The 24,137-nt window shown below is 44.1% G+C and overlaps 1 protein-coding gene across 2 annotated transcripts in view; it reads right to left on the bottom strand.

Annotated features, from left to right (window-relative positions):
* Positions 1-24,137, bottom strand: part of NLGN4X (neuroligin 4 X-linked) — a 333,330-nt gene that overhangs the window by 44,954 nt on the left and 264,239 nt on the right. For both annotated transcript variants that reach the window (XM_082245258.1, XM_082245257.1), the window contains one exon: positions 8,507-9,296. In XM_082245258.1, the coding sequence (XP_082101384.1) occupies positions 8,507-9,296 (790 nt within the window). The remainder of the gene's footprint in view (positions 1-8,506; positions 9,297-24,137) is intronic.

Below are 24,137 nucleotides of genomic sequence, written 5' to 3' on the forward strand. Positions count from 1 at the left end.
ACGGGCAGACTGAGAGGACCAACCAGACCCTCGAGCAATATATCCGATGCTTCACCACCTTTGTTCAAGATAACTGGGTCTCGCTACTTCCATCAGCAGAGTTCGCATACAATAACGCCAAACACTCGGCTACAGGTCAGTCCCCATTCTATGCCAACTACGGGTTTCACCCATCTTTCTTGCCCTGCTTTATTCCTGAATCTACAGTGCCAGCAGTCCGGGATATCTTGGAGTTCCTTAAGGAGAACAACAAAATCTTACAGGATGCCATGACCAAGGCTCAGACCTCCAATAAAGAGTTCTTTGACAAAAGAAGGAGAGGTGAGTTGGTTCTCCAGCCCGGCAACCTGGTATGGTTAGCCACCACCAATCTCCGATTGGCATGCCCTTCCAAAAAACTGGCACCCAAGTTTATTGGCCCATTCCCTGTGAGGAGAAAATTAAATGAGGTATCTTACGAATTGACGCTTCCCGATTCCCTCAAGATCCATCCAGTCTTCCATGTTTCACTCTTGAAACCTGCAGTACCTGACTCCTTTCCTGGTAGAAGTTCAGAACCACCTGCTCCTGTCACCATCAACGGGGACGAAGAATTTGAGGTGGAGGCCATCCTAGACTGCAGAAGGCGGAGGAACCAGCTACAATACCTGGTTAAGTGGAGGGGCTACGGCCCCGAAGAAAATTCCTGGGAACCGGTACAGAATTTCCATGCCCAGGACTTAATCCGGAATTTCTTCCGCAACCATCCCCACAAAAGGAACCTTTTGGGCACCCGGAGGTTGCCCTTAAGGGGGGGGCAATGTCAGAGACTCAATACCCTGCGCAGGCGCTGTTAGGAATGCTTCCTGAGCACACTGATGTGCTGTCATGAGTCTCCTAAAGGGTTAACCTAGAGCAGACTAATTGCTGTAATTGGCAAACAGGCTGCCTTATTTAAACAGCCCAGCAGCACTGCACTTTGCTGTGTTGTCTTCAGCTCTCCTGTATCCTGTGCCTGTTATATCTGCTGTTCCTGTTTACCTGACCCGGCTTGTCTTTGGATTCTGATTACCTGCTGCCCGCCCTGATCTTGGCTTGTCCTGACTATCCTCCTGTCTCGTCCTGATCTGTTTACCTGCTACCGGCTATTGGTCCTGGATCTGTTCCTGGCTCTCCCAGGGAATCCGGGGGGCCGCGACCTGGTGTTAGCAAGCAGCCAAATCCATCCCCACCTTCTGGGGCCCTGGTGAAGACCGGCTTACACTTAGACTCCGCGCCTCTGGTGAACCTGTGCCACGCCAGTTACCCGGTAAGCCACTCCTCTTACGTCAGGCTCTGCCACATTACCCCGTGACAGGTTCATCTCATACTTCTGAAGGTTTGAGGGTGCTGCCTGTTCCATACTCCCCCTACTCCTCATCTAGCCTTTTAGGGGTACAAACAATAGTAATTGGGGCCTAGTGTGGTTGTGTACGTGTGATATACATACACTTTTTTTGGATCATATTTTCTATTCCGCTATTTAATCAAAAACCTTTGGGGATCAGTTAAATTGGGGGATAGTCTGTGTTGGTACGTGTGAGAGAGATCCACCTTTCCAAGTTGTTGGGGTTCATCTCATACTTCTGAAGGTTTGAGGGTGCTGCCTGTTCCATACTCCCCCTACTCCTAGCCTTTTAGGGGTACAAACAATAGTAATTGGGGCCTAGTGTGGTTGTGTACGTGTGATATACATACACTTTTTTTGGATCATATTTTCTATTCCGCTATTTAATCAAAAACCTTTGGGGATCAGTTAAATTGGGGGATAGTCTGTGTTGGTACGTGTGAGAGAGATCCACCTTTCCAAGTTGTTGGGGTTCATCTCATACTTCTGAAGGTTTGAGGGTGCTGCCTGTTCCATACTCCCCCTACTCCTAGCCTTTTAGGGGTACAAACAATAGTAATTGGGGCCTAGTGTGGTTGTGTACGTGTGATATACATACACTTTTTTTGGATCATATTTTCTATTCCGCTATTTAATCAAAAACCTTTGGGGATCAGTTAAATTGGGGGATAGTCTGTGTCGGTACGTGTGAGATCCACCTTTCCAAGTTTTTGGGGTTCATCTCATACTTCTGAAGATTTGAGGGTGCTGCCTGTTCCATACTCCTCCTCCTACTCCTCATCCATCCTTTTAGGGGTACAAACAATAGTAATTGGGGCCTAGTGTGGTTGTGTACGTGCGAGATACATACACTTTTTTTGATCATATTTCCTATTCCGCTATTCAATAAAAACCTTTGAGGATCAATTGAATTGCGGGATAGTCTGTGTCGGTACGTGTGAGATCCACCTTTCCAAGTTTTTGGGGTTCATCTCATACTTCTGAAGATTTGAGGGTGCTGCCTGTTCCATACTCCTCCTCCTACTCCTCATCCATCCTTTTAGGGGTACAAACAATAGTAATTGGGGCCTAGTGTGGTTGTGTACGTGCGAGATACATACACTTTTTTTGATCATATTTCCTATTCCGCTATTCAATAAAAACCTTTGAGGATCAATTGAATTGCGGGATAGTCTGTGTCGGTACGTGTGAGATCCACCTTTCCAAGTTTTTGGGGTTCATCTCATACTTCTGAAGATTTGAGGGTGCTGTCTGTTCCATACTCCTCCTAATCCTCATCCATCCTTTTAGGGGTAGAAACAATAGTAATTGGGGCCTAGTGTGGTTTTGTACGTGCGAGATACATACACTTTTTTGGATCATATTTCCTATTCCGCTATTCAATAAAAACCTTTCTAGGGCAAGATCTTAAATTACAGAAATATGAGGAGACCGTCAAATAAGGGCCGTGGCCTGGGTCGTGGTGCTGCTGGTAGAGCTCCTGTTGCAAGGAGAGGACGTGGTCGATCTGTGCCAGCTACACGCACAAGTGAAACACCTTCCTCAAGTGTGAGTAGGCGACAGAACCTGCATCAGTATTTGGTAGGGCATCAAACGCCCCTAGAAGTGATGAGGCCAGAACAAGTTGAGGCGATAGTAGATTGGTTTGCTGCTGACAGTGCCTCCAGTTCCTTCACATTGTCTCCCACCCAGTCTACTGCAGAAAGGTCAGAGTTGGCACCTGCAGCCAATGTCCAACCGTCTTTCACCTCACCCCCTTGCAAATCAGGCCAGCAGTCTGAGCCCCAAGCCATACAGCAGTCTCTTATTCTTTTTGAGGACTCTGTCAGCAGGGTTTCCCAGGGCCATCCACCTAGCCCTGCCCCAGAAGTGGAAGAGATTGAGTGCAGCGATGCCCAACCACTTATTTCTCAAGATGAGTACATGCAAGGATCATCGCAGCACGTCTCCGATGATGACGAAACGCAGGTGCCAACTGCTGCGGCGTTCAGCATTGTGGAGACCGACAAGGAGGGCAGGGGTGAAGACTGGGTGGAAGATGATGTGGAGGACGATGAGGTCCTCGACCCCACATGGAATGAACGTCATGCAGGTGACCTGAGTAGTTTGGAGGAAGAGGCGGTGGTCGCACAGAGCCACCAGCACAGCAGAAGAGGGAGCAGGGTGCAGAAGCGGAGCGGCCGTGCCCTAGACACTACGCCCGCTACTGCCCAACGCAGCAAGGGAACGAGCGCACCAAAGTCAGCTCAAAGGAGTTCTCTAGCGTGGAAGTTCTTTAGAAAATGTGCTGATGACAGGACACGAGTGGTTTGCACCCTGTGCAATCAGAGCTTGAAGCGAGGCATAAACCTTCTCAACCTGAGCACAACCTGCATGATCAGGCATCTAAGTGCAAAGCACGAGCTGCAGTGGAGTACACACCTTCAAAACCAAGAAACGTCTCTGGCTCATCCTGCTTCCTCTTCTGCTGCAGTCTCGGCCGCTCCAGCCACATCTGTAGTGATACCGGCACCTGCCACCCCGCAAACAGACGATCTGTCAGCAACACCACCACCTGGGTCACCAACAACCATCTCCACAATGTCCCGTGGAAGCGTTCAGCTTTCCATCTCCCAAACACTTGAGAGGAAGAGGAAGTACCCCCCTACCCACCCGCGATCCCTGGCCCTGAATGCCAGCATTTCAAAATTCTTGGCCTTTGAAATGCTGTCATTCCGTCTGGTGGAGACGCACAGTTTTAAAAACCTTATGTCGGTGGCTGTCCCACAGTACGTCGTGCCCAGCCGCCACTACTTTTCCAGGCAAGCCATCCCTTCCCTGCACAACCAAGTGGGGGAAAATATCAGGTGTGCACTGCGCAACGCCATCTGTGCCAAGGTCCACCTAACTACGGATACGTGGACCAGTAAGCACGGTCAGGGGCGTTATATCTCCCTAACGGCACACTGGGTAAATGCAGTGGCGGATGGGCCTGAGGCGGATAGCAATTTGGCGCATGTCCTTCCACCACCGAGGATTGCAGGGCGCTTCAGTTTGCCTCCTGTTCCTAACTCCTCCTACTCCGCTTCCTCATCCTCTACCGCCTCCTCATCCGGACAGCGTAACACCTTCACCACCAACTTCAGCACGGCCAGGGGTAAACGACAGCAGGCAGTTTTACAACTTGCCTGTTTGGGGGACAAACCACACACCGCGCAGGAGTTGTGGAGGAGCATGGAACAGCAGACAAATGAGTGGTTGCTGCCAGCGAGCCTCAAGCCCGGCCTGGTGGTGTGCGATAACGGGCGAAATCTCATAGCAGCTCTGGGCCTAGCCGGTTTGACGCACATCCCTTGCCTGGCGCATGTGCTGAATTTGGTGGTGCAGAGGTTCCTTAAAAACTACCCCGATATGTCAGAGCTGCTGCAGAAAGTGCGGGCCGTTTGTGCGCACTTTCGGCGTTCTCACCCTGCTGCTGCTCGCCTGGCAGCGCTGCAGCGTAACTTCGGCCTTCCCGCTCACCGCCTCATATGTGACGTGCCCACAAGGTGGAACTCCACCTTGCACATGCTGGAAAGACTGTGCGAGCAGCAGCAGGCCATAGTGGAGTTTCAGCTGCAGCACGCACGCGTGAGTCGCTCTGCGGAACAGCACCACTTCACCACCAATAACTGGGCCTCCATGCGAGACCTGTGTGCCTTGTTGCGCTGTTTTGAGTACTCCACCAACATGGCCAGTGGCAATGACGCCGTTCTCAGCTTAACTATCCCACTTCTATGCCTCCTTGAAAAAACAATTCGGGCGATGATGGAAGAGGATGTGGCACAGGATGAGGAGGAGGAGGAGGATGAAGAGGTAACATTTCCAAGGCTTTCAGGGCAGTCATTCGCAAGGGGCTCCGAGGGTGGGTTCCTGCACACGCAAACGCCAGGGACGCAATTGTCCAGCAGGGGCACAGTTCTGGAGGATGAGGAGGATGAGGAGGAGGAGGAGCTGGAGGAGGAGATGGAACCATGTTCACAGCAGGGTGGCACCCAGGCCAGCTCATGGCCATCACTGGTGCGTGGCTGGGGGGATACAGAGGACACGGACGATACACCTCCCACAGAGGACAGCCTTTCGTTGCCTCTGGGCAGCCTGGCACACATGAGCGATTACATGCTGCAGTGTCTCCACAACGACCGCCGAGTTGCCCACATTCTAACTTGTGCTGATTACTGGGTGGCCACGCTGCTGGATCCCCGTTACAAGGACAACGTACCGTCCTTAATTCACTCACTGGAGCGCGATCGCAAGATGCGCGAGTACAAGCGCACGCTGGTAGACGCCATGCTGCTGGCATTCCCATCTGACAGCGGGGCCACAGTGGAAGCACAAGGCAGAGGAGGAGGAGGAGGAGGTCGCCAACGCAACCAGGGCACCGCCAGCACCTCAGAAGGCAGGGTTAGCATGGCCGAAATGTGGAAAAGCTTTGTCAGCACGCCACAACAAACAGCAGCACCAGCAGCTCAGATGGAACGTCTTAGCAGGAGGCAGCATTTTACCAACATGGTGGAGCAGTATGTGTGCACACGCCTACATGTAGTGAATGACGGGTCTGCCCCCTTCAACTTCTGGGTCTCCAAATTGGGCACATGGCCTGAGCTTGCCCTTTACGCCTTGGAGGTGCTGGCGTGCCCTGCAGCCAGTGTATTATCTGAACGGGTATTTAGCACGGCTGGGGGCGTTATAACAGACAAGCGCAGCCGCCTGTCCAGAGACAATGTGGACAAGCTCACGTTCATTAAAATGAACCAGGCATGGATCCCACGGGACTTTTCCGTACCTTATGCAGAATAGCAATGGATACCGACCTTACCCACCCATTGTTCCATTTTTGCTCTTTCTCACTCTTTTGGGGTGTACCCTCATTTAAAATTTTTGAAAAGAAGCAGTGTTGGCTACCTCGTCCTCCTCCTCAGGGCCAGATTAATGTAGGGGCTATTGGAGCTGCAGCTCCAGGCCCCTACCTTTTATATAGGCCCCGGGTTGGCCATATTCACTGTTACCGCTCTTCTGTCACTTGTAAACACAGAAGTCTGGCTTCTATGCTCGCTTCCCCAGGCAGCACCCTCAGAACCTCCCCACACAGCGTGAAGGCCGGACAAGGAGGGACAGTTGGCGATGCATGGATGTGTTTATGGGCTTCAGAGACAGCATCCCATGTTGAATTAGGCATGCATGGCTGCACCCTTCCTCCTCTGGGTGCATGGCAAGGCACGGCCCTTAAGGCCCTTCAAAATCCTCAGCACCAAGCCCATGATGCTGTTAATCCGGCCCTGGTCCTCCTCCACCGCCGCTTCCACCTACACCGCCCATAGGTGTGCGCAGCCTATTGCATTAAGGTGTGCACCCCAAAGTTGAAATACACATGCATGTGTTTGCCAGCAGGGAGAGTAATGTATCGGGGCCATGTACCTGTAGGCAAGGAGAAATAGAGCAGAGCAGGTCCCAGGGAGATCTTTCCCATCTCCTCACTGGCAATGCTATGTGCCCTAGGTGATTAGGGTGTGCCCAGGCACACCCAGCACACCCTGTGCGCACGCCTATGTCACCGCCACATCCACCACCACCTCAACCTCCCTCCTACTCCATATGGGCCTCGTCCTTCAGAGATGAAGAAGAACATTGTTTTATTTTTCTGTTTTTTTTTGTTGTTTTAAGTTATTTCCCTATCCACATTTGTTTGCAGAGCACTTGCCATGCTCTTAATTACGTTTTGCTGCCATTTGCAGCACTCTAGCCCTTTCCTTTGGTGTTTTAGAGCCATTTTAGTGCCTTAAAGTTCGGGTCCCCATTGACTTCAATGGGGTTCGGTGTCCGGGAAAAGTTCGGTAAAAGTCCGGGACACGGACCCGGACTTTTTTTTAAAGTTCGGCCGAACCCGTCGAACACGGACATCTAGGTGTCCGCTCAACCCTACTCGTGGCCCATTGTGTTTCAGATAAATCATGGCAGGCTTTTTTGGGGGGGATTTCCTAAGATTTGATTATAACTCATGTTTGCTCAGATATGTATACTTATACTGCCCCAATCTGCATGTTTTTGCATTATTTCATAAGAAAAGCTTTTTAGGAATGAAATCTGAATTTTAAACTCAGAATGAGTGTGGGTGATTTGGTTCTGTATACTAAACTCAGAATGAGTGTGGGTGATTTGGTCCTGTATACTCTATCTATAACTAAATTTTCACTTAACCTGGGTACACACTATATTTTTTTTTTTTTAGTTGTGAGAATGGCTTCTGTTGGATGAGGACCTGAACAGATGGTTTTTGTCCAATTTTGAGCCCCTGCTTACCCAGCATTAAACCTAGAGCCAGCTCATAACTTCTGTCAGAGGATGGTGCCAATTTGCCATCTGAGTTTTTTTTTTTTTTCTGCAAAGTTACAGAAATGTGCCTTTTGATAGACAGAAAGGTACATTTAAGTATGGCTCATGATTAAAACTAGCTAATATTTTTAACATTAGATGTACAATATTTATAAAATTCAGAATTTAATATTTGTATCAATTTAAAAAAGGCTGAACATGCCTAAGATCTTTGAAACCATGCAGTATTTTTTCCCTATGTATTGAAAACAATTTGAATCTTCCAGTTGGTTGCTTCTTAAAGCGGAGTTCCAGCCTCACACACTCACCTGTCCAACGGTCCAGCGATGCGGCCGCCCGAAGCCTCGCTCTTCTTCCTCTCTGCTCTGCGGTGCCGGCATCACTGGTGTGGGCACCCGGCTGTGACAGTTTGTGGCTTCACAGCCGGGTACGCACTGCGCATGCGCGAGTTGCGCTACGCGCCGTGATTGGCCGAAAATCTTCTGGGACCTCTGACATGTCCCAGAAGATTGCAGGGAGGGAGGGGGAGAGGAGAACTTCCGCTCAGGGCGCCACGGCGCTCCGAGCGGAAGTGGGAGCGGGTACCTGTCAAAACTAGGTACCCGCTCCCCCCCAAAAAAAATTACATGCCAAATGTGGCATGTCAGGGGGTTAGAACCACCTAAAGCGGAAGTTCCACTTTTGGGTGGAACTCCGCTTTAAAATAGAACTCTGGCCAATTTTCTGCACAAATAACAAAGAACTCTACAACAAATATTATTATAGCAAAAAAGAAAAAGGACTACATACCCAGTTTTGGCAAAGTTAGTCCAATATGTCATAACCACTGCACTGAGCATGACATCATTCTTTGAGAAATTGCAATTGAAGAGTTCAGTGGGTCCAATCATGGGAATACCGAATACATAAGGAACTTCATCACCATGGGCAGAATCAGCCCAGCTTGGTTTCATTTCACTTTGGCAATGGTGATAAAATGCATAGAAATAGGTTGGAGAGCCATATCGAGCATGTAAATCAGCTGTTGCGACGGCAGGTGCCACCCACTGGTGATCTGTAAAAAGTGCAACCAAAGTTTTCCTTCTTGTTTCTGGATTTTCTTTATCAGCCCAGTCAGTATACATAAACTTAATTGTCTCTCGGAGAGTATCTTTCCCCTCTGGATAACCATACAGGTTGTCTACAAAGTTAGAGACTGAAAAGTCAAAATCACTTAGTGAAACACCATCTTCATTATCTACTATGCCATCCACAAATTTCAAGCCTTCTCCTTGATTAACTCCAAGCATAATATCATAGTTAAGGAACTCCCCTTGTTCCATGAGTATCTGTGGGTCATCTGGAATGACATCACCATCAATGACTGGTCCAAAGGCAATGTGGTATGTGGCTGGTGTGATGGACTGCTGAATGAGTTCTTTGTAGTTCTTCTCCCGAAGACATTCAACTAAGTCAATAGTATCCAGCATGTCACAGCCCACTTTATCTGCCAATATCCTCGTATACTTGGCAGGCTGATAGTTCACTGCCCAGCTGGATAAGGCTGTTCCACTTTGTATGATTGCTTTTTGGAACAAACCTGCAGGTGCAAAATTTATAAATGCAAATGAAAAACTTAAAAATCATACAACAATGCAGCTTTTACGAAGGAAATAATCCATACATTGTTTCTGTGTTTTCTAAATCCTTGTCCTTAACATTTAGCACCAGAAGTGTAATTTCTTATTTAGTACATTCTACTTTTATTTCAGTAATAGAATTTAGCTGAACTGAAATTTTATTTGAATACATCTCACTTTAAAAAATATTTATTCAATGACCCAATAGATCTAAAAAGAAAAACACAACTAGTTTAACACACATTTAAACAAATAATATCTCCTTAACTGTAAAAATATTTATTCAATGACCAGATAGACCTAAAAATAAAACACAACTAGTTAAACACACATTTAAACAAATAATATTTTCTTAACTGTAAAGATATTTATTCAGTGGCCAGGTACACCTAAAAATAAAATGCAACTAGTTAAAAACACATTTAAACAAATAATATTCTCTTAACTGTAAATATATTTATTCAATGGCCAGGTAGACCTAAAAATAAAATGCAACTAGTTAAACACACATTTAAACAAATAATATTCTCTTAACTGTAAAAATATTTATTCAATGAAGAGATACTGTAGACCTAACAATAAAATGCAACTAGTTAAACACACATTTAAACAAATAATATCTCCTTAACTGTAAAAATATGTATTTAATGAACTGATAGACCTAAAAATAAAAATAAACAAATATCTCCGTAAATATTTAAAAACCTGAATTCATAGCAAAGTGGAAAGAAGAAAAATAAAGATTAGTATAAAAAATAATAATACCTTATTTAAGTTTATGCAGCCTTGGGTATGATTAAATAAAGTGATTGTATAGCCAAAGCTTTTTTTTTTTTTTGCTTTGACTGAAGTAAAAATTGGGTTAAAACCTCAGTCAGTTTATTTGTTGATGTCTGTGCTCTGTTGGGAAAATTTCCCTTCACTTCCTGTCCTGGATATGCAACAGGAATTACCCTCTTCGACAGTTGTCTCCAGAATAGGGGTTTCTATTAGAAAATTGCCCCCCCACCATCTCAGTTTTGGTGACAACTCAAACATTTTAGATTTCCCAATACTTGGTTGAATCTACCCAATGAGGTTCTAAAAAAAGGTTCTATTCCTTAAGCATTCCATCCAAAACTAAAAAAAAGTAATGGTTTTACATATACTTTAGAATTGGAAAAATAAATGTGATTGCATTTGAAAGATTTCTCCTCACTTTCTTTTGGTGACCACCTGGAAAATGCATTGAAGGAAAATAAACACAAAAAACAATAAAATAATTTTATTGTGAAAGAGAAGAACATTTACAGTACAGGCGGTCCTTAGGCTATAAACATCCAGAAGTGAGAGGAAATCTCCCCCTAGAAAGGAAAATTCACTCCTGTAAGAGTTATCATGGGAAAAAGGTGTCTCCACTGAAGCTTTATCACCAATCCTGTTTTCCACAACAACCCAAAATGTTCAAACTCCTATTGTCATAGGGACAGAAAGTGAGGTGAAATCTTCTGAACAGGGGTACAGACTGCAAAAAAAAAAAAAAACCTTCCCAATGCTATCCAAAAAATGTTTTGGCTGGAGCTACGCTTAAAAAATGTACCTGTTCCGACTTACAAACAAATTCAACTTAAAAACAAACCTACAGACCCTATCTTGTTTGTAACCCGGAGACCAACTGTATATAAAAAATCCAGTAGTTGCCACTGCATGTATATCTAAAAGAAAATGGCATCTCAGCAAAGTGTGCAGTACATACTGTATAATCAAAAAAATTAGGCTGCACTCATGAGGCTTGAAAGATAAACACACAATGATGAAGTTTTATTTTGACCTTTTGACAAGGCACAAGCTTATTTTTTTCTTTTTTTTTAGGACAACAGTAAAGTGAAACTAAACAATATACATACCCTAAAATACTCCTTTAATTATTACCACAAACCTGCAATGACAGCATCAAGTGCAAACATCAATGTTACAGCCAAAAAAAAAAGCCTGACAAATGTCCAAATTGAAAGCACAACAGCAAAGGCATATGTACAGAATGATCATAAATGAAGGATGGAGTCAAGCCTGGGCACTAATGGCAAGTGCCAGAGACAAGAAAAATGCATGACAGAGCATTATGCTACCTAGGCAAGATGGTCACCAAGGCTGAATCAGGACTGGGATAGGTGAAAATAGTGGGGCCTTGAAGGGATTGTAAAGCAGAAGTTATTTTTCTTTTTATCCTAATGTATTCTATGCATTAAGATAAAAAAAATCTTCTGTATGCAGCAGCCCCCCTCAGCCCCCCTAATACTTAACTTAGCCCAATCTCTATCCAGCGATGTTGCAGGAGTGTCTCAGCTGCCCGGGACTCCACTCCTCATTGGCTAAGACAGCAGTGCGGCGCGATTGGCTCCCACTGCTGTCAATTAAAGTCAGTCAGCCAATCAGGAGAGACACGGGGGGCACTCAACTGGAGGGAGGGGCCAGGAGCACCGAAGAGGGACCTGAGAAGAGGAGGATCTGGGCCACTCTATGCAAAACCAACTGCACAGAGCAGGTAAGTATAACATGTTTGCTATTTTCTATTTTTTTTAAAATGAGACTTAATCATTTTAACCACTTGCCGACTGCCGCACGACTATTTACGTCGGCAGTCAGCCCCTCACAGGCAAAGCGACGTAGGGTTACGTCGCTAGCCTGTAAGGGTTTTGGGAGCGAGAGCGCGCCGCCGGATGAGCGCTCCCGCTAGGTCACGGACCCCCCGCGTGTGTGGACAGCAGACCCGATGTCCGCCGGGCACTCGCGATCGTCTGTGACAGCGGAGAAAGGCAGGCGGCTAGTGTAAACAAAGCCGCCTGTCAGTCTCCCCTGTGTAAGAATGGTGATCAAACGGTTCTACTATGTAGGACCATTGATCCCTGTTCTTACACATCAAGCCATAGTCAATTACAGTTAGAAACACGCCCCTAGGACACACTTAACCCCTCCCTCTCCAATACAGTTAGCTCCTTCACTGCCAGTGTCATTTTTACAGTAACAGTGCATATGTATAGCACTGATTACTGTAGTAATGTCACTGGTAACCCCAAAAGTGTAAAAAATGTCAGTCAAGGGTCCGATCTGTCCGTCCCAATGTCGCAGTCCCGCCAAACAAATCGCAGATCGCCGCCATTACGCGTAAAAAAAAAACAACAAAAATGACAAAAATCTTTCCCTTTGTTAGTAAACGCAATAACTTTTGCACAAACCAATCAAAATATGCTTTTTGCGATTTTTTTTACCAAACATATGGTTAAAAAAAAATTGGCCTAAAATGTTAAAAAATTTTCGAATTTCATATAAAAAAATGTGAAAAATATTGTTATTTTTGCAAAACTGACGCTCTTTTTTTTGTTTATAGCGCATGATCAAAAAATCGCACAGGTGATCAAATACCACCAAAAGAAAGCTCTGTTTGTGGGGAAAAAAAGGACGTCAAATTCATTCAGGTACAGCATCGCACGACCGTGCAATTGTCCGTTAAAGTCAAGCAGTGCCGAATCGCAAAATAGGCCCTGGTCAGGAAGGGGGTAAAATCTTCTGGGGCTTAAAGTGGAGTTCCACCCATTTTTTCAACAATACAAAATTTGCATCTATTCCCCAAATGATCACAGTATTGGTGACTTTTTTATTTTTTTCTTGCTCCACTTACCCTGTTGCTAGGGGTAAGCAATTTTCTGCCTCCTTCGGCGCCGCGGCGAGGTACGTCACTTCCTGTGTCTGCACGGGCTCCTGGGAGATGTGAGTCATCATTCCCTGGAGCCCGTGGGAAGGAAACATTGCGATATTTGATGATGCGTGGTAGCCGTAGGCAGCGGCCGTTGGAGGAGGCTACAGTGTACTGCGTGCCAGGGAGTGCAAGGTGAGGTCCCTGTCTCTCTCTCTCTCCTATCTCAAACTGTGCCAGCTACTGTGCAGGTGCCCTGTGAGAATGTTATCCAGGCAGCGTGGTGCCTCGGACTGCCTCCTCCCCCTCCTCCCCCTCTGTGTACAGGAAGGAAAACATAGCAAGAGGAGGAGGGGTGGTGTACGGCCGAAAGCTTCAACACAGAGTGACAAGTGAAGACTGCACTGCAGGCAGCTGGGGAAACATGTAGTGTCACCCGGTGCGGACCGCACCCCACTATGAGAGGAAGAGCTTACAAGTATAGCCACAGTAGTTAGCCACAGTAAACATTTATTAGATGTTGATATTACCACCACCTTCACAGAAGGCTTCACTGTTACCTCACCAGAGCCCAGAAGCTAGCACAGCGAGTTGCGGTTGTTGTTGCCATAACAACGGGGCGGGACCTTCCTACGATGCCGCCGTTGAGATGGCAACGATGGACGCTATGCTGTTGGTCCATTGCACATGCGCGGGATTCAGAGGTGCATGCTGGGTAACCAGCAGCACTGCTTGTAGGAAGTAGCGACGTGTGGGCTTCAAGTGCCCACAATTAAGATGGGAGCCCCCTACTGCTGTGAAGTAAAGGTTAGTGTATAGGAAATATCATTTATGAAACATTATATACTGTTAGGCGATAGGTAAAACATCACATTAAGCAACTGCTGTAATCATTTGAGAAATATAATTGATTTTTATAATGTTAAAAAAATTGGTGGAACTCCACTTTAAGTGGTTAAAAAAAGGACAAGAGACACTGCAGATCAACATGCTGTGCCAGAGATGCAGATACAAGGGGGCACTGTAGAGAAACCTGCCACACCAAAGATACAGATCAAGAGAAATGCCTAAAAACACCAATTCTAAAATCACCATAGAAATGTGTTGAAAGTGAAAATAAACAGAACTGTGTGTTTAAACTTTGGGATGCACACCCTAATGCAAAAGGCTGCACACACCTATGTGCAGATGGTTGTGTGCTGGCAAAGTATCATGGGGTACCATAAGTATCATGCATTGCTGTAGTATGCTGTCAGTTTTTAAATATGACGTGTTATTCCACAGTGAATGTGCAGTAATAGAGTAGTAAATGTCACATCCTCCACTCTATGCTAGGTAAAAAACAATTGTGAAATTCAGGCCCTATTGTTTTTCCTATAAATCTAGGGCAGCCTTTTTCAACCAGGGTGCCCAGGTACCCTGGGGTGCCTTGAGGTTTCTTCAGGGGTGCCTTGGCAAAATGCCTATAAATTGCCTAAAAATGTATTACAAGGCAGCGGGTGGATGAAGCCTGCCTTTTAGTTACACAAACCCATAGGTTTTCATTCTGCACCTTTACGACCATCTAGCTGCCAACCTCCTAACAACCAATGACATCATCAGTTAATAAGGGGGATGTCAGTCACCTGTATAGCATCCTTGTTTGACCCTCTCCTGCCTCCTTCCATCAGCTTTGGGGTCACTTGAGCTGAGTGATGGAGAAAAACTGAGGAAGAAGAGAAACATTGGAATACTCCATTGAATAGAAACATTGGAATAGGTCAATACCAGCTGCACCTCTAATGTTGGGTCTCCTACATTTGTGTATATTGCTGCATTATGTAAAACTATTAGCATAGTGTTTACATTTAATGAAGGGGTGCCTCAAGACTGTCCATAATTTTGGAGGGTGTCTTGAGATTGTCCATAATTTTAAAGGGCACCTTGACTAAAAAAAGTTTGGGAAACACTGGCGTATATACATAAAGTATGTTACTTTGTTTCATGTCACTGTTGTCCTGAGGAAGACAAACTTGTGCCTTGTCTAAATGTCAAAATAAAACTTCATAATTGTGTGTCCAAATAAAACTCAATCACTGTGCATTTGGCCTAATGCTGTTTTATATTTTATAGTATGTGTGTGTGAAAAGGAAAAGAAGGGAAGTGAGGTTAAACTATCTCAGTGGTCACACAGAGTAATGAAAACCTAACAGAGGTTTTATCCTCCTTACTCTAAATTATCTTCCTAATCTAAAAATAAAAAAATAAAAATTTGGGTAGAATTGCACTTTAGCTAAGGTATTTTGATTGTAAATTCTATTATAAAACAACTAAGTTGTTATGCACAGTTACCTTTACGGTGAAAATGCTTCCATACAATAGCATGTGAATATTGCCACTTCTTACTCTCAGTGGATTCTAATAATCTGTTAAAACAGTGCATACTCGACAATACTAGACAATGCTGAGTCATGAAAATCTGTCTTTTAATGCTTTTGTTTCCATAGTGATTTTAGCGTAGAAGCTGGCTGCTGTATCTCTCTATTTTTTAACAGATTTGTAAGAAAAACAATAGGGCGAGCATTTCACAATTTTTTCTACCTAGCATAGAGTGGAGGATGTGACATTTACTACTCATTTACTGCACAATCACTGTGGAATAAGACGTCATATTTAAAAACGGACTGCATATTACAACAATGCACGATACTTATGGTACCCCATTGTACTTTAACAGCACATCAGAATGCACATGTGTGTTAGCACACCAAAATGCACAGATGTAAACCATCTACACATAGGTGTGCAAAGCCTATTGCATTAGGGTGTGCACCCCAAAGCTCAAACACAAATGCCTTTCTCTGCAGCCTCAGCTGCACTGGATAGTAAATAATTGGGAAGTGCTCTGTGCTGAGCGACTTTCTGTTCATTCACAAACTGAAGCCTAGTAAACGCAGTTTACTGTGCTTCCATTATGAATGAACACAGTGAGTGAGTGACTGGGTTTATTTAGGAATGGAAGGGGCTGGTAAATGACATATTTACTAGACCATTTCCCTTGCTCTCTATCCTGAAATATCCCATGCAGCAGCCTGTGGGAGAGGAGAGGAGCCAGAAGCACTGCAGGGCAGGAAGGGAAACATGGGGGGGGGGGCCTGGGCAGTAAGGAAAGCTGCATCACATATAGTGATTAGGGTGTGCTTAGGCACACCTGGCACACCCCCTGTGCATTCCTATGCATCTGCACATTGTGGGGGCTTCCTATGAAAAAAAAGATTGTTGGTGTATTAAAACCTGCCTTGTGGTGCAAGGGTAGCCCATTCAAAACAAATAGGCTGCCTTACCACAATGCAGGTGTGCAAATATTGTACTGTGGTAATGCACCACAAAAGTCTAAATGCATCCTTATACAAAATTATACATTTATATAACTTAAACTGCTTGTAAAGTCTTGTTTTGTTTTTTAACTAACAAACATGGTATACTTACCTGCTCTGTGCAGTTGGTTTTGCACAGAGCAGCCTGGATCCTCCTCTTCTCAGGTCCCTCTTCTGTGCTCCTGGCCCCTCCCTCCTTTTGAGTGGCCCCACAGGAAGAAGCTTGCTATGGGGCACCCGAGCCGAGTCACGGCTTCCTGTGTCTATTCAGACATGGAGCCATGACCCGACCCTGCCCCTCTCTCTCTCTCCTGATTGGCTGACATATTTTGATTGACAGCAGTGGGAGCCAATCACACCATGCAGCTGTTTCAGCCAATGAGGAGGGGAGTCCAAGGCCTACTTAGACACTCCTGCAACATCACTGGATAAAGATGGGCTCAGGTAAGTATTAGGGGGGATGAAGGGGGCTGCTGCACATAGAATGCCCTAAGATGAAAAACCTTCTGCCTTTACAATCCCTTTAAAGCATATCATACCATGAAAAGAGAAAGGTACTGTAGTGAGGCACAACAATCAATAGAAAACTTCTGCATTATTTGGTTGGTTAACACATATGGAGGCACTCTAAATAAAAACTTAGTATAGCAGAGTGGCGACTCTCTTGTGTATTCTAGTGTCATAAATAAGGAAATCCCAGATGAAAAATAGGGTCAGTAAATTGTCTATACTATTACAAATGACTGTATATTGTTTTGATCCCTTGCATCTCCATTTCTTTGTTTATGTGTCATCTGCTCTCTTATCCCCTTATCTTTATCATAATTTAGGCTAACCATGCACATGCACATTTCCCAACAAGCTAAATGAGAATAATAACTTGATTCTCCCATCTATGCATCTTGCCTGATGGCTATTGTAGTCTGACAACTGCTGCTCCTGTTTCTGCGGCTATCACAGTACCAAAAATAAGTGACTGCATCTGGTTGTAGCCACTGTTGACCAAGAACTTTCCGGCCAGCATCTTTGATTTTCACATCAAAGTTTGTCAAGCTGGGTAGTGCCAACAGGGTCAACCATGGCTTGAATGTTGATGGATTCAGTAGGGATTAGTATATGTATGAAATAAGATCAGAAATAAGTATAGCTAGCTTTACTACATTCACATCAGCCATTAAGGCCAACGTGATTTGCAGTGGCAGGAATCTTCAGATTCCTACTGCAGCTGTGAGTGGATGGATAGGTTCAGCCACCAGCCCCATTCACTATAATGACAGGTCTCCAGAGGAGGCAGCTATTCACAGCTATCTGCACAGCCAGCGATTACCTGCGGCGATCAATGCTGGATGCACTTTTTGTCCTACCAAGTGTTATCTCTTGCAGCTGTTTTTCCTTACATTTTGCCAAATTATAGCCAACAGAGTTTTAGAGAGATTTCTCTGCAATTTAGTGTAAAGGCTAAGATGTTATAATAAGATAACCCTCATATAAACAATTCAAACAGAGCGCCAAACAAACATCCACGAGTTTGAGGTTTTTAATGACAAAAATGATTTATAGCAGAAAAAAACAATGTGTTTCAGGAGCCAAACACACTCCCACTTTATCAGGCTCTGTTATATATAGTAATATACACTGTATAGGAATATATAGGAATATTGACTGCACTTAAATAGATTCAGGTGAAAAGATACCAAATGTAGTCCATTGCTTTGTTCACAAACGCTGTATTAAAGCCTAAGTTCAACTTTGAAGGAAAAAATATACTTTTCATGTAAATTAGAAGCCTTTTCTAATGTCTTTCCTGCTCAAATCGTCCCAATGTGCTTATCTCTCACTTACCTAGTATTTGGCAGATTTTAATCTGCACCTCTCTGTTAAAAATGTAAAAAAAAAATCAATTTTGAGTCCATTGATTCCTGTGACATCTTGTAACCTTCCAGGAAACTGGATCATGCCCTGCCTTATTGCATCACAGAATAGGGCGTGTTTTACTATACTACCTCTACATAGTTGATGGTAGATCAAAAGGAGATTGTAAAATCAGACTGTATAGTGTTTGGTGAGTTTTACAGACTTCCAGGGACACATTTCTCCTGTTTTCAATACTACAGCTCTGCTCCACATAGGCTATTATGTGACTGCTCAGCTCCTGCACCCTCTGCCAAATGAATGATTTATGCAAGATGAAGGTAAAGTACAAAATAATCAAACAGCAGAAGAAGACATTGAATATCTATTTAGTCAGAATAATGCTCATTTACTTTTTTTGCATTGGGGAGGCCTACAGAGGTGGGCGAGAGCAATCTCCTAGAGGGGGAGGATAGCTGCAGGATGTTTGTTAAAGAGGTGAGATGCTGAACTACTTCTGTGCAATGATTTTAATGTCCTGAGGACAAATACTGGGAAGTAATGGAGGAGTTTTATATAGGAGACACTGGAGGCTAAGACGAAGAAACTTTTTCTTTTCTGCAAGGAGAGGTACATTAACCACTTTAAGACCCGAAGCATTTGCCCCCTTAATGACCAGGCCACGTTTTTCAACTTGGCACTGCGTGACTTTAACGGACAATTGCGCGGACATGCGAAGCTGTACCCAAACAAAATTTACATCCTTTTTTCCCCACAAGTAGAGCTTTCTTTTGGTGGTATTTTATCACCTGTGTAAAAAAAAATTTTGCGCTATACACAAAAAAAGTGCGACAATTCTGAAAGAAAATCAATATTTTTCACATTCTGCTATTTAACATTCCCAAAAAAAAATAAAATCAAAAATCTAATTTTTTTTACCATTTTAGGCCAATTTGTTTTCTGCCACATATTTTTGTTAAAAAAAAATTGCAATAAGCGTATTTTGATTGGTTTGCGCAAAAGTTATACTAAGGGAAAGATTTATGTAATTTTTATTGTTTTTTTTTTTTTTTTACTAGTAATGGCGGTGATCTGCGATTTTTTGTGGGACTGCGACATTGAGGTGGACAGATCGGACCCCTAACTGACATTTTTGACACTTTTGGGGGGACCAGTGACATTACTACAGTAATCAGTGCTAAAAATATGCACTGTTACTGTAATAATGACACTGGCAGGGAAGGGGTTAACATTGTAGGTGCTCCAGGGGTTAAATGTGAGCCTAGGGAGTGATTCTAACTGTTGCGGGCACGACTTGTGAAATGACCATAGAGACCTATGTTCCTATACAGAAGGATCACAGGGGCTCTATGATCATTACAGGGAGAAGAACGGTCAGCTGTGTTTACAACAGCTGACCATTCTTCTCTATTAGTGGGGAACGATCGCCGGTGTCAGGCAGCAATCGGAGCCACCTGCCCAATGCATCGGCTTCCCCGCTGATGAGCAGAGGTGGGAGCGCGGCATGGGCTCGCCCCCTAGCCGCCTCCTCGCGACCGACATACAGTGACAGCGGTTTGCGCAGGAGCGGCTGCCTGCCACAGTACATCTGCGGCAGGCAGTTGTAAAGAGGTTAATGGTATATTGGTACACAAAGAAGCTGGAGTTTAAAAAAAATGGACTTTAGCCTTTAACTTGCCCTCCTGAAATGAATCACAGTGCAGATTTGTTTAGTAACTGCTACCCGAGCACAGTTAAAATGATTCAGCCCTGATAAAGGAGAAGTGTGTATGGTCTATGGAATGCATTGCCTTTTTTTCTGCAATGAATCAATTTAATCAAAAACAAAACTTAAAATCTTGGAAAGCATGGCTTAAGCTGGCTGAGATACCAGCTTGAAACTGGAGCTCCGGCGCTCAATGGGGAACTGCAGCTGATTCCAGCTCCACAGGGCACTTGAATCACAGTCTGGTACAGCAGTTCCCCTCTCCCCACTTCAACCATCATGATAAGGAAGAATAAAAAAGATCACCGGCCCCAGAAGCTTTCCCCATACTTTTCCCAGCCTCAGCAGCAGCACAGACAAAGTGACATCAGCTCCTCTTGCCTGCCATCAGCAGCTTCTTGTTCTTCACAGTATGACAGGAGTCATGCCTACAGACATAATGCAAAACTGCCTCTAGCTTCACAGCTCTCTGCTCTTGTTTTGGGGAGCCTTGAGAAATCAGGATTTAGGATGAATGACCAGAACCACCATAAGGATGAGGTGAGCTCTAAGCAGGACTGTGTTAGACATAACTTTAAAAGATATGCTCATCTCCCTTAGAAGCATACCCCACGCTGATATGATGCAATGTGTGCAAAGATTTGTTCTCAGCTTACAGCAGTGGGAGACAGAGTTGATCACATTGAGACCGAGATGGGGAATATGATACCTCCATTAATGATCTGGTCGATGCTCATGACACTAATGAGGAAGACCATCTCTGGATTAAGGCAAAGCTAGCCAATCTTTAGGATAGATCTAGGCAAAATGTTGTTAAAATTAGGGGTTTCCCTGTGCAACAGGCAGGACTCTGCATGTCTACTATGCTTTCAGCAGTACTTCCTGCTCACAACCCCTCTAAGCTAAATATTGATAGAATCCATTACCTGCCCAGACCATCTCATAAACAATACCTATTCTCTTTTATGTCCTGGCCATAAGGAGCATCCACCTGCTGAACTTTTTACCCCCAATACTAGAGCAGCAATACACTGTACACAAGTCCAAGTAACCCCCCTTTTTACTTATTTGTTTGATTGACTGGTTTATTGTTTTACTCTGTTTAACCCTCTGTTTCAATTACCATGCCAGAGCCTTATGCATTTTACTTCCTTGGCCTCCATCCTTTTTGAAGTTAACTACAAGAAGAACCCACATCCTCATATTCTGTTCGAAGATGCATTGGCGAAACCAACCTTGGCTACCTCTGAGTTGTTTCATTGTCATTTTTCACAAAGCTCTTCCAATACTCAACACCTATGACTGTCAAATGTATAATAATAATAATGCACATGGAATGAGCCATCCAGTCCAATGGGCTTTTTTTATGGAAAGAAGCTATCACCCACCAATGTGATGCACTATGTGTGCAAGAGATGCATTTCCACCAATTTTCTCCTCCTAAATGCTCTAATAAAAATCGCCCTTATCTCTTCATTGCGAACATGCCTGCTAAGAAAAGGGGAGTCATGATAGCTATCAAGGACACTGTTTCTTTTGTACTGCATACAAAATTAAGTGGTCCTTCTGGCTGCTACATTATTTTAATCCGCAGTATCAACTCTGTGCGCTACATGCTGGGGACTGTATACTTACCGAATGCTTATCAATCACAATTTTTTAATGGCTTGATAAGTAACATTAATAAATTTTAACAAGGATCTGTGGTGATTTCAATATTACTCCCGATCCAAAGCTACGCTCCACTGCTTCCACCACAAGGGTGACCCAATCGCTTCAACAATTTCTCCTTACCCCAGATCTTTACAATATTTGGTGATGTACACATGCAAATGAGAAAGAATTTACTTTCCTTTCTACTAGACATTGCACTTATACATGAGTTAATTATTATTTCTAGCAGATAAATGGCTCCTCCAGAAAACTACCATGTCCTCAATCAACAATATTACATAGTCAGATCAGGTCTTGGTGCTTACTACGGCTTGTGACTCATTTCCAAATACGACTGCATTTGTGTGGCATTCCAGCCCACGACTTATTCAATTAGACCTCACTAGGCAGGTTTGGGAAAGTCATTTAGCTGAATTCTTTTCTATGAATGCTCCTTCTATTGATAAACCATTTACATTGTGGAATGCGCGCAAGGCATATATACTAGGTATTTTTGTTAAATTAGGTGTGAGGACAAGGAAGCAACAACAAATTGATGCACCTTTTTCAGAAATAAACTCTTTAGAAACCCAAAATAAAATATCCCCTTCTAGGAATAGAAGCTCCAAGCTCACAAGGCTTAGGCTAATGCATGATCTCAGAATGTTCCCGCTCAATGTCTTTGAGAAAACAACCAGGAGATTGAAAATGATTTCCTCTACAAAGCTTTCTCTTTAAAACAAAGATTCCATATATTATTCACTTAACAACCAGAGACAATGTTTACTATCCACAGAGTATAGCAGAGGTCTTTAGTTGGTACTATAGTTCTTTATACAACTTGCAAGATGATACCCTAGTATTTCAACCCTTTGAAGTAGATTTAAACAACTTTCTACATATAATCAATCTTTGCTGTATAATAGGTCCCCTGGCCCAGACAACCTTACTATTCAGGACAATCTCCATTCCAGCTACCAAACACTACTTTGCCTCTTTAGAAGCATTATTAGAAAACTTTTTATGGTGAAGCAAGTCTGCTAGATGCCATTTGCAAAATTAAACTAAAATGTGCAGGGAGGTTGGGCCAATAGCCTTGCTGGATTGTCATACATGAATAAACTGCTTACAACACACGGAAACCAAACTAATTGCAAGCAACCAAGCGCTTAATGAGGAGATATCTCTCACAATAGTGTGGTTAATGCTGCTACTTAATAAAAACGTATATATATAAAAGAATAATCAAACACACATATGGTAAAATATTCCTGTAGCACAAGGGGAGACCATAATCCAGCCCCTACCACTTCGTCAGCAAGCACTGACAGAAATAAATAAACACCAATGAGGTACAGTTCATAAATTGATATGCAGTCCTAGTCCACAAGCATCGGTTAGAAGGAGCAGATTGTAGGTGTGGATGTATGGGATCACCAAACCGTCACCACTGTGCTCTGAAGGGGGATAAGCAATGCCCACTCACCAGCTCCATAGGCTCAATCACTCTCGTGAAAGAGCAAACAGGCAGATAATAATCAACTTCCCTCAGACTTCCACAACCGGAACAGAAACTCGGGACCACTCACATATGCGACCTTTCTAGCTGTTTTTTTGGAGCAAGTTTTTCACTAGACTCTATAGGCAGCTTGCATTGTTCAGAATAGCCAAGCCATGTGCACACGGCTTGGCTATTCTTTTTTTTTTATAACATTTTATTGAAGTTCAAAGCATTACAGCAGAAGTACATTATAACCAGAAAAACTTTTTCAGTGATATGATTACAAAGTATATGACTATCGGTCATGAAACAAAATATGCGAATTTGCGCGAGAACTCCAGAGACAATATAACGACAATTTGTCGTGACCAAAATGATCAGCAACATCAAACAAGTAAGGCAATTTGTTATATTTTTTTTTTTTTTTTTTTGGAGATAGGGAGGGGAGGAGGTAGGGTCAAAGGAGGGGGAAGGGGAGGGGGAGAGAGTGGGAAGCCAGACACATGCTTGTAGTCCAGATATGTACTGCATAGGAGGGGGCAATGCCCCCTAGATGCGCTCCTATGGGGAGCATAAGTATAAGGCAACGTTAAGTGATACCAGCGGGCACCGTCTCAGCTGCTCTCTGTACCAATAAAACAGTAAAATGTGGCTAGAACAACACAGCTAGACAACAACTATAATAACATTATCCCCAACGAACAGTATGGTCTGCCTCGATGCCTCATAGTGATAGATTGATCCTGTACTTAAGATCGTTAGAGGAGAAGAGGCGTCAGGATGTGAAGAAAGGGAGACAATCTGTTCCTGTACATCCGTAAATGGTCAGCTGTCCAGACTAGGTCTGCCATGAGAGTCCCCTGCCGCTGCGGAGAAAAGATTCCATTTCCTGGTGAATCGTAGTGCGTTGGCAGAGGGGGTGTGCTGCAGGCCCGTAGATTCTCGTTCTCGCAGAGTCAGTAGGTCAGCATAAAGGTCTATGATTGTGGGAGGAGAGGGCTCCAACCACCGCTTAAGGATCAGCCTGCGAGCTATCATGAG

This window comes from Pelophylax lessonae (genome assembly GCF_965119305.1).
Source record: "Pelophylax lessonae genome assembly, chromosome: 2".
Classification (NCBI taxonomy): Eukaryota; Metazoa; Chordata; class Amphibia; order Anura; family Ranidae; genus Pelophylax; species Pelophylax lessonae.